Raw genomic sequence first — 12,314 nt, 5'->3', positions numbered from 1 at the left:
TTGTCATAATGGGCACCTTACACAAAATCATCATAAGGATATGTGAGAAATGCTACAGGCAGAGGATTTCATGGTAACAACAGAAATTAAAGAGGAACTGCTGAGTAAAATTAAGGTGCACCATGGGAATCTGCCAAATGGAGGACTTAAAATGGATGCAAATAAGTCCATAGTAATGGTCAGCAGTTAACATGGGGTAATGATGATGACTAAGAGGCATGGTTAAAATCTGGCATGGACCAAGTTAACAGATCTTGAAACTATAGTTAGAAAAATGTAAGGAAATAAAGCAGATAGAAGAGCATGAGTAAAGACAGCATGGATGAAGTGGAAAGAGATTAGTGGAATGATATACCAGTAGAGAATGAACGTGAAACCAAAACTGAATATACACTATATACAACAGTGGTTAGACACCTACTGATGTTGTGTTAGAGTTTAGAAAGGCCATGTATGTAATTGGATATGTAGTCCTTGTTCACCTGACAGTGGCTTTCCATACTACACAATCTCTGGCAGCATCTCTATTCAGTCCCTTAACCCTTGATTACTCTGCTGAATTTCATCCCAGTGTCTTCTAAGGTCTACCTCTTAGTGATTTACCCTCCACAATCACTCTGATATATCTCTCTAATTTTTAATCTTCACCTTCTCCACATGTCCAAACTACCTGAACCTTCCTCTACACCACATCACCTATGCCTTCAAATCCCAGCCATTGTAACAGCTGCTCACCTGCAGATCTGTAGCTCTGTCATTTAAGGAAGCACTACACATCTATCTAGCCATCCTCATCCCTCTGTTCTCTGATATATGCATATCCTTCCATATTACTGCCCAAATTCCACAACCATAATGCATTACACTTCTCAAACATGAAGCATGCCATGTTACTTTAGTGTAAATGAACAGTCCCCTCATTGTCTGGAGAGGTAACAGTTCCTTAAATTTCTTCCATCAACTCCTAACCTTATCAATGGCCCTAGTTTCACCTACACCCACCAGCACAAATCATATCACTCACATAACAAAATTCCTATACACACTTCAAAAACATGCCTATCAAGTCCCCAACATGTCCAGAACTCTCTCCTCAATCATTTAAACTCATAATTCACTTGAAGACTAACAAATCCTGCAGTCCACCTTTGACACCACTGCACCTCTTGTGTACCTATTTCTTGCAAACATTACATAAAACAAACTGCTCTCAACATCATTCCAACCCAACACACTCTGCTTCGCATCTGCAGCCACAATGCCACTATTTATTCAAAGAATCATTTTTATATCATCCATATCTAATATACTATAGCACTAGCCGTGTGTAATTCACCGGGTCAGTCAGGATCACTTGATGGTTGTGATGGTCAGCTTTTACCCTCCCGGAAGGGAGCCGAGAGCTCATATAGTTCGATCTAAGGGCAAGGCTGTGACCTTCACACACGCACACACCCGTCCCCTTGCTCAAGGGGGACAGTAACCACCCACTTCGTCAGTGAAACTTTTCGCAACCTGAACGAGGCGCGAACTCCCGTCCACCAGTTGGCAAGCGGGTGTTGGGATTCTGGAGGTATGAGCGATGAGTGAATAAGAGTGTGGCGCATTTAATTGGACAGATTCACATTAGTACTCTTTCCATCAGGCTTTTTCTTGCTCTTAGGATCCTACTTCATCTCATCCTTAGGTGGGAAAAAACAGATCTAGATGGATATTACAGTTATACGGTATCATAAAATGAAAACACCACGATGCAAGGCTGAGAATGAACCAGGATGGAACAAGTGAAAAGCACTTACTTGTCTGCATGCTGATGATAATGAGCTGTAAGAACAGAGGAGATTTTGTACTGCAACAACTCTTACTTAGTGACCTGTTCTGTACATTAAACCTCAGTCTTTTTGCATGTAATGTGAACAATGTCGGTATTAATACCGTATTACATAACATCATCATCATCATCTGGACCTCCTTTCCCACCCTAGGGCAGGGTGAGGAGTAGCAATGTCCAGACAGCCCAAATTTGCCCAATCAAACATAACATACAATCTATTAAGATGTAATTCTCAAACTCAGCTGCTAAGGAAGAGGTGCTGTGAAGCCATGTATGCCACCTATAGTACAGCCCACAGTGATAATTACAGAAGGTAAATATGTTTGATAAATGATGCAAAAAACTCTTACTTGAGGAATGGAAATTTCTTTATCTCTGTCAAAGTGGCCAGTGCTGACTTCTTGTAAAACTGACGTTTCTTTTCTAAGGGTGTCCAGGTCTTCTGTGGCAGAGGTTTGTCAATAAACACAACTCTGTGGCTACTTTCATTCCCATCTGCATCTGGTGAAAGAAAAAGATATTATCATTTCAAGTTCTCATTTCTGAAATTACTGTCCCATGATTTAAGAGTATAAAGTCAAGTCTCATTATATGAATGTTCGAATTGCGATAAATCACTACAATGATAATTCAGAAGTCTTACCCTTTTTCGGAATAATGATAAAAAATGTGAAGCTATGTTAGGTGACAATCCTAATGACCTTTACTCCTACCAAGTTAAATATCACACTAGAATTCAGAAGCCTGAAGTCAGGGGTATTATTCTAGTGAAGGTCACTGAACATAACAGACCTCTGAAGAATTTCTAACAGTTACCCCTTAAATAGCCATTCTCTTCATTGAAGGTACAACAGAAAATGGTGAATAATGGCAAGCTTATAGGAAAATGTTAGAGCATTTTTTTTCTTGCACGGCTCTCTGGCAGTTGAAGGCACATCATCACAGCTTCAACAAAATCATCCATCAACAAGACATATCCCAGGATACTGCCGACAATGTTTGGATGCAATCTACACACTTGGTTTTGAGATATTTTGGGAACAGACACACACACACAGATGTCGGCAATTACATTATCACCTTGCAAGGCGGGCAATAATAAGGAAGCACACAAATACATATACTGTAGTTCTGAAGGACTGGCCAATGCACTGAAAAGAGTCTGACTGATTAGGTGCTTCTACAGAAAAAGATGCTTGAGAATGCTGTTGACAAGAAGGTGGTGAAAGGACGATGAGGAGGTTGATCTTGTAGCTTGAAACACACAACTGCGGGGAGTGTGGTGGATAAAAGAAAAGAGGAGTACAATTATCCTCCAACTTGCACAGATGTGACTTGTGCAGTGATCAAAATCAATACCCCAATCCATCTTGTGCAAATTTAGACTTAACTTACAAATACTGAATCTGGTAAACCCCCAGCACTTCAAAACTGGCATTCGGTGATGTATAGCATGCAAGCCTCATTCCACAATACAACAAACTATCCCCTGTTACAGTCCCTATTAGCACATTCTTTCTCCAAGGTTGTACTGGCTGCACTACTTAGCACCATGAGTCTGGATTGTTTTTTGGGGAGAGTGGATTGGGTAGGGGTACAGCATGTTATACTGTGGGCCTTGATTTGGAAAATAGTGCAGGCTGGAGCATGACTGTCTCATAAGCTCTCACCCTTTCCTTAACAACAGAAAATAACCTTGCTACATCTGGATAATCAAGAAAACTTATCAATACATGGTCCATGCACTGAAAGTGAATTAATCACCACTGTGTACTGTGAAAAATAAAACTGCACTTCCAGTGGGCTCACAGGGTGTTGAAAGTACCCTATTGTGAGATCATGTGTTAATCAAGTGTGAGACGATTAAGGAAATTTATGAAAGTGATGCAAGTGCAGCCATGCCAGGAGTTATATGCTAACAAAGGGTAGTTGAACCAGTCTGTCAACCAACATGGGACTCACCACAGCCAGCTGCATGATGAAGTATCCTCTGCTAATATTAAAGTTGCTGCCACCTTTCTTCAGGTGCTATGAAGGTGGCTATGAAATAGCCCACACCTTTAACCCCTTCTTTACTGGAAATATGTTTTGATGTACCCCCGTACATCACCTGTAAACACCCGTGAGACACCGGAACGCCAACCGTGGTACGCTGGTACATCCTCTAATGATGGCAGTTTATAGGCCTCAGGGTAGCCTGGTAAGGCTGTTTCTGAGGACCTCATGATAGCAACAGCTCTGTGTTTTGACAACAAGGACTGTGATGAAGTTCTGACGAACTCTGACATCATAAGATACGTCACGACTGAGTTGCAGTGGCATCAATGGCTTGCTCACTCATATGTGATGTAACCTCTTTTAGACCATTCATTATTTTATTTATAATTTCTACAACACATATTGTACTATATTTTCCGCTGACATACAGCCAAATTACACCCCTTGGCCTGCCTGAGAGCTAGTTACCACGCACTGGACCACAAGAGAGGATGTGCAGGATATTTTTCTCTCATGGCGTCTCCGGCAGATTCCAATAGCAATGAGTTTATTCCTCATAAGGATACTTATTTAGATGTATCAGATGATGATGCAGCAGTGTCTGATGTGTCAGTACATGACTATGATCCTGAAAATGATAGCGAGGTCGATGTGAGTGAGGAGGAGGAGGAAATTAGTAGCAATCTCAGTGACGCCACACTCAGCAACAAGTGGGTCAAGGTTGCCATCACCGTCACGTGTGTGCACACACTTCATGCTCAGCTTACAAGGTAAATAAATAAGCCATCAAACTGAGCAGGACATTTTTTTCAAGCTAGTTTGTACAGTAGTTGTATAAGATATGTAAACTTATATAATGATTTTACATATATATTATTTTATTACCAACATCATGCTGGGTTTATGTGATAATCAGTATACAAAAAAATCACAAACAGTGAATAGTTTGGATGTGGCAAAAAATATACACTACACTTCACACTATGAGAGAGAGAGCTGTCAGGTCGGTATGGGGGGTAAACGTAGTGTTTACATTGGGGGGAGGGGTCGGTAATGAAGGGGTTAATATGGATGAAGCTTATCTACATGGAAATGCCTACCCTCCTCAAACTTTCCAACATAGGAGGAAGTCAGGTTCCAAGCTTCAAAGCCAGCAAGGAGCCATCTCATTATGTTGTAATGTAACCAGCAAGTGCATGCTTTGTTCATCACCAGTCACTTGCTGCTAAGTTCCTAGAGCAACTAGGTATTAAGTGGGGCCACATTCAAAGGAGTGGGCCATAAAGCCAAGGTAATAACTCGTTGTTTGGACCACATGCTTGTGCCCATAACCGAAAGCTTCTGCATGACAAGAATATAACATTTACGGTAGAGCCCATTATGGACAACTGTCCAGGTCATCCAGCATAGATATAACTCATCATCAAGCAGAAGTGATGTTACCAACAAACACCACTTCCATGATTTTGCCTACGATCAAGAAATTATTTCAGTGGCTATGGGACTGTGCTTCAAGACTACCAAGGAGATACAGCAGGCCTCAGATAGGAGAGTGTAACACAGAGTCCTCAAAGAGATTGAGCAGAGGTGGACCTTACAAGAACTGAGAGATGAAGGCAGACAACACCGGCATAGACAATTAAGTTTTGGAAATACTGTAGCTCAGCCAAGGGGATGCCATCACCAACTTCATCATGACTTGGAGGGATTTCAGTGTGAGAATGATTCAGAATGGATGTAGAAAGATCTTGTTATATGCTTACCCAATCCAATCACTACCACCAATCCTTCGTGCTTTGTCAACTGCACCGAAGGTACTCATGGTGCACACTATTCCTGGAAATGGACATGTGCCCAAAGCCAGTCAGAATATGCATGACTAACAATATATGAGGTCTGTAAGGACCGTCAATGAGCTCATCAAAGCACTGGAAGAGAAGGCATCTCAAGAAACTGAGGGTGCATCAGCTACTTACCAGTAGTCCCAACATGAGTGACTGGACTAAACTACCAATTAAACCTGATTTTCCAGTAAAGTTTGTGTAATACTACTTACCTTCAATCTGAAAAGATTTCACCACAACAGGAATATCCCATTCCTTGTCAAAACTTGGGCCATAGTTATCCACCAGAACCGTTAAGGCACTTGTTGATATCACGATGTTTGCTCTGTGCTTCTGAGCCAAGTATGCTGCATTATGGTCCTCACTCACTGAAACAGAGTAAACAACTTGTTAACCAAAAAACATAACAAAGGAATCCATGCAATAATGCATGTTTCTAATCAAGCAATGGGAGGAAGTACAACACAGTATTCCATCAAGTAAAAATGCTGCTTATACAGCTTATATTACCCAGAGTACAGTGGCCCTGTCATGGGCTCCTCCACACTCCAGGCCATCTACAGCCCATAAAAGAGGAACTGAGGGATTTTATATTCAGTACATATATGTATATAGATAGATAGATAGATAGATTGATAGATAGATAGACAGACATACACAAGGTGCTACCCGAAAGTTCAAGTAATTTGATCAGAGGGAGCCAACTGTCTGCAGTTTTGCCTTTCGCCACTAGGAGGAGTCAGCAGCACCCCTTGTGCGTCAGTGCGGCCCCAGCCGTGTCTGTGAACGGACGCGTTGTTGAGCTATGCTTACTATTGTAACGTGGTGTGTAGGTGGTTTGGCGGTTTTGCAATGGCAGACCAATGGCACAGCAATGTCAAGTCAATGTTGATCGTTTTCTTTGACAGCCAAGGGATTGTTCACAAGGAATTCGTCCCACCTGGTCAATCTATCAGCAGAAAGTTTTACTGAGAAGTTTTGCAGTGTCTGAGAGAGAACATCTGCCAAAAACGTCCAGAACAGTGGAAGAACTAGGACTGGGTCCTGCATCATGACAAAGCCCCCACCCACACATCAATTGTTGTCTGGTAGTTCTTGGTTACCACTAACAAACTAGTTATTCCCCACCCACCCTATTCGCCTGACCTTGCTCCCTGCGACTTTTTCCTGCTTCCCAAGCTGAAATTACGACTGAAGGGCGTCGATTTGGCTCGACTGAGGAGATCCAGACAGAATTGCAGAAGCTCAAGACCATCATGCCTGAAGCCTTCCAGGGATGCATGGACTCGTGGAAAAAAACGCTGGGACCACTGTATACATGCCCAAGTGGACTACTTCGAAGGCGACAGTGAGAACTAGGAGGTAAGGTATTTATTTTCCTACAATATTCAAATTACTGGAACTTTTGGGTAGCACCTCCTATATATACATGTATATATATACATATGAGGCGTCTAGAACCAAAGGGGCATCGGCGCCAAAATGTACTTTTGAGTTATGACGCTTTAAAGTTGTGTTTATGGCAACGTCATAACCAGAAGGCAATAAACAGACCTTTTATACATCAAAATGATCATCAGCACCTATGCTCTACATGTACGGCCAAAAAAACAAAACAGTAATAACCGTTACCACAAAATAGGCAGTAAACCAAACCCCCAATTTATAAATGGGCATAATAACATATTGTAGGGATTTAAAAACATAGCAGAAAATACATCAACGAATGTATTAATGTACAAAACTTTATTAACTGAAGATTCCAGTTCACTTAATATTAATAAACGAATAATTATTACTGTAATTTCACGTTTTTGACAACTAAATCTGAAATCAATGCAGTTATTATTTTTCCTCTACCATAATAGATTAAAATAATAACACACACACAAAAAAAAGTAGTGTAGTGCTTAAGTAAATTGAGAAGGGGTAGTGGGGGGTTAAATGGTGGGGTCGTCATCTAGGAGATCAACATCCAACTCTGCCTCCTCGGTGCCACGCCCCCTCCCGCTGTCTCCCCTCACCACTCTCTTTTCCTCTTCCTTTCTACCTTTTTCCACTTCTCCACACACTTCTGACACTTACGAAAGGTTATAGGCACCACCTCCTCACTGTAACTATGTGATGAACTCATCTTGTCACCACCCCTTCAACCCCAATAACAACAGCTCATCTTGTCACCAATAATCTACGATAAATGGGGTAAAAATCCAATACGTAATAATTAGACACCTCAGTGAACACGGGAGGGAAGTCTTACCAGCACACCGGGCCAGCCACATGCTTGCTGATTGGCTGCTCTGGGGGAGTGGCAGAGAGAGAGAATGCTGATTGGTTTGGGCTGTGTGGCTTAGATGCCTGCCTGCTCTGATTTGTTCGCCCGGCAGCATGGACAAACCCGTGTGACTTTGAGCCCCTCTACCACTGTCCAGAAGGCCGAATCTTGTATGGCAACCAGTGCTGTCACTGAGAAGAGGGTTAAGCCTGTTGTCTCCCCTACCTAACTCAAAACCAGTATATTGGTGGGGATGCCCCTGTGGCTCTAGACGCCTCATATATATATATATATACATACATTATATCATCATCATCATCCGAACCTCCATTCCCACCCATGGGCAGGGTGAGGAGTAGCAATGTCCAGACAACCTAAGTCTGCCCAATTCAATGGGCCATGCTTCCATTCACTTATCGTTCAAGCCCCTGGAATCCTGGCTCTATCTGATACACCAAAAAACTTTCACCACATTCTGTAGTTTCACATAAACACATCCAACAGAGTCAATCCAAACGCTGTCATGTTAAAAAGAGGAGCCAAATCCCTGATCATGCACTTCTTCTCACAACATTAATCCAGACAGCTCGATCTCTTGTCAGTCCCCTCACCTCACCGACATCCACACCTCTCTTCCTCACACACTCATCCACCATATCTCTCCATCTTCTCCTTGGCCTACCTCGCCTCCTCCCTCCTTCAAATTTGTTCAGATACCTGGTATACCTTTTTCACCATTCTACTGTTATTCATTCTCTCCACATGACCAAACCATCTCAGTACACTCTTTGAATCTAGTGTCCACAGACTTCCTCACTCTGCATCTTTCACGAATCACATTAGTCCATATCCTATCCACTCTCTGCACTCCACATATATTTCTCAGCAGCTCTTTCTCTTGACTTTTCATTTTCATGCCACACCATAGTCTCAAATCCGTATGTTAAAGCTAACAATAACACTCCTTCATGTAAGCCTCACGCAGCTGCAACACTCAGGCCTCTGTTTCTTATTGAGGCTTTCACAGCACAAGCTACTTTCCTTTCTTGAGTCAACTTACTTTCCACTTCATTTGCAAATTTTCCTCTGTTTACTATCACTACCCAGGTATTCAAACTCTCTGACCAATTCCAGTCTCTCTCCATTCACTGCAACACCACATTGGGAGTCACCTTCTTTCTCAATAACAATCACTTTCATCTTTTCTACATTTACTCTCAAGGCACAAAACTCAGACATCTACAAAACTCTGCAATAGTCTACTAAGCTCTTTTCCTGTATTTGCAAGTAACACTGCATCATCAGCATACATCAAATTTGAGATACTCCATCCATTACCATTCATTACCAACCCCTCTCTCCATTACTCGTGATTTTTCTTCTCTCATCACCCATCCATATATACGGTATACTGAACAACCATGGGGACATCAATCAACCTTGTTGCACGCCCACACCGATCATGAACCGCTCACTCAGATGCCCATTTACCCTTACACATGCCTCACTACCATCATCAAAACTGAGCAGCTTACCATCTAAACCATACATGCGCAAAACCTTCCACAATCCTTCCCTGTCTACTTTGTCATATGCTTTTTCCAGACCCATAAATACCATGAACACCCTAATGTCCTTCTCACATGCCTTCTCCACTATCTGTCTCACTGCAAATATCTGATACACACATCCTCTGCCACTCCTAAAGCCACCCTGTTCATCACTCACTAGGACTTCTGATACCTCTCTTACTTTCTCTATAATAATTCTTCCATATACCTTCCCTACAAGACTCAACAGACTTATGCCACGATAATTCATGTACTCACTTTGCTCACCTTTATTTTTGTACATGGGTACAATCACTACCTTCTTCCACTCTACTGGCACAATTTCACTCATCCATGCCTTCTTACATACCTCCAGCAAGCACTTCATTCCACTCTCCCTACTTCAATTAATCATCTCTGCATACACTTCATCAATCCCGGCTGCTTTCCCATTTTTCAGCCACTTCACCGCATCCTTCACCTGTGTGAGTGTCATGTTTCCTAGCACTGTATTGCTTCTCTACACACCCCCAAAACCATTCATGTTAACGATCATTTTGCTCTCTCCATTCCCATTCATCAGACTTTCAAAATATTCTTTCCACCTAGTCCTTACTTCATCCCCATGGGTTAATCTACCACTTACATCCTTCACACTCACATTTCTTTCCACTACCACTTCTACATTTATGCACCTCCTTCCAGAATAACTTCCTATTATCAGAGTAATTTGCACTCATTTCTCTTCCTCCTTTTTCCTCTTCACTAATCTCTTCACGTGCTTCTTGCTCTCAATATATTCAGTTCTTATTTCAACTAAACCCCTGTCCTGTTTCCACCTAGCATTAACTACCACAAAGCACAAATACATTCTCAAGTTTAATGAGCAGCTATATGATTGTTTCAAACCACTCTCCCTTGAGAGGCATCCTGCAAGCTCAATCAAACTGTCCTTTGTCAAACAAAAAGTACAGCCTCAACGAGAAGGGCTTAAAGAACAAGTGAATGAAATATTGCCAAACAATACAAAGTCCCCTACCTGATGATAACCATACATATGTACAGTAAATTCTCGATATAACAATCCCCAGCATTCCGAATTTTGGATAGAGCAAACTGAAGTAATACCTGTAGAGGTAAGTAATACCTGTAGATGTAGAGGACGAGGTGACCATTTTCTTGTACATCTCCTTTTTCTTGGTCACAGTGCCAACGATGGAAGCTGCAAGGCCTAAAGCATGCCAAATCTCCTAGACTCCCTGCCCCTCCTCGCGGCATCTTAATAACTTCCAATTTCCTCCCCAAAGTTAGAGTACGGTGCTGCTGCTTCTTTGCAGCAGGCTCCCCCGATGCTGGAGATGAAGCAGGGCGCTTGGGAGGCATGTCTAAACAGTACGAAAAAGTGTAGAGCTGCAAAAATATCCTCCTGAAGCTGCGATCGCCATCAAAACATGGACAATTCGCACCCAAGACGATTCCCCGTCATTCTATAAATATATTTAATATTAAATGATTAATACTATAATAACTATTTCATGGGGATCTATCAACAGCTAGTCTTTGGATAGTATTTATAATTTACACTTGTAGTCAATAATTAACTTGCTTCTGCCTCACTGTAGTCAACTTTGAATTATAATCTGGCATCTCCCATAGCTGTCTTCAGTAATTTTTATTGTAATTTTTGGATGCAGTAGGTTGAGATTGACTGATTAGCTGAGAATGTAGACGTCATATGAAGATTATTCGTATAATTTTAGAGTATGTCAATCATTCACTTGAGGTTATTAGGCATTTATATAAATGCCAATGTCTCATATGTAACCGTATGTTAAACAATGAAGTGAAACATCGTACGTCACCTGAGTCACGTTTCAATGTACAGTACAGTACTTACATTCTTTTCCATTAATACCAACTATCTGATGCCATATTTTACATTTATTATAAAAAGAATACACCACCATCACCTTTATAACTCATATAACTCGAAAAACAATATACAGTAAAACCTCTACAATTCGTCATCCTTCAAGTCGGAAACCTCTACAACTCGGGAAGGCTTCAAAATATTCATTTAAAAAATCAAAATTCAAAAATTCCCCAAAATAAGCACAAGAGAGGAAGAGAGTCAACAAAAATCACCCCAACTCGGTAAAATGCCAAGGTGTACAGTAATGTTTAAGTGTTTAGTTCCCCAGTATAGTACAAGTGATAAATACATTACAGTAATGGCCTTTAGAGTGTTAACTGTGCTTTACATAGTGTACAGTGTCAAGTACAGTACAGTAAAGGTGTGCCCAAAAGTGATCTTGAGCCCCCCTAACACCTCCAAAAACTACCAAAAGTCCTCCTCCATGCCTGGAACACACCCTACAACTGCATGGAATCATGGCAAGGCAGCTTTCATTGTTTATTGTAAAAACTTTCCATTTTTTTTCCTTTTTTCCTTTTTAGTGTATGTGTGCCGAGGGGGAACTTAAAGTTCATTCCTACAACTCGGCAAATAGGCTAACTCGGCAAGGCTTGCACATGTATTATGCCGAGTTGTAGAGGTTTTACTGAACTTGCTAAATAATCTGATATGTAAATAAATGACAGGGAATCGTCCTGAAGGTGAATTGTCCTGAAACCGTGGACTCAACTGAGAAGTGCACAAAAAACTGTTTACCAGAGAAGGGTTAGTTCGTTTCCTCGCTGCATGCGAGCGTCCATTCTGAATTTTCGTATTTCCTTTTGTATTGTTTTTCGCATAATCGAGACAGATACTTTCGTATTGTGGAATTTGTCCTATATTCATAGCTTTCATAACA

The 12,314-nt window shown here is 41.4% G+C and overlaps 1 protein-coding gene across 1 annotated transcript in view; it reads right to left on the bottom strand.

Moving 5' to 3' along the window:
* LOC145401235 (little elongation complex subunit 2-like) overlaps positions 1 to 12,314 on the bottom strand; it is a 66,669-nt gene that overhangs the window by 30,370 nt on the left and 23,985 nt on the right. The window contains exons 9-10 of the mRNA XM_080273555.1: positions 5,889 to 6,044; positions 2,185 to 2,335 (exon numbers count right to left, since the gene is read on the bottom strand). Coding sequence (XP_080129681.1) covers positions 2,185 to 2,335; positions 5,889 to 6,044 — 307 coding nt within the window. The remainder of the gene's footprint in view (positions 1 to 2,184; positions 2,336 to 5,888; positions 6,045 to 12,314) is intronic.

This window comes from Coenobita brevimanus, chromosome 55, assembly GCF_032717465.1.
Source record: "Coenobita brevimanus isolate Jiangsu-jjx chromosome 55, ASM3271746v2, whole genome shotgun sequence".
NCBI lineage: Eukaryota > Metazoa > Arthropoda > Malacostraca > Decapoda > Coenobitidae > Coenobita > Coenobita brevimanus.
Note: the sequence above shows the minus strand (reverse complement) of the source record. Positions and strands in the feature narration are given on the sequence as shown.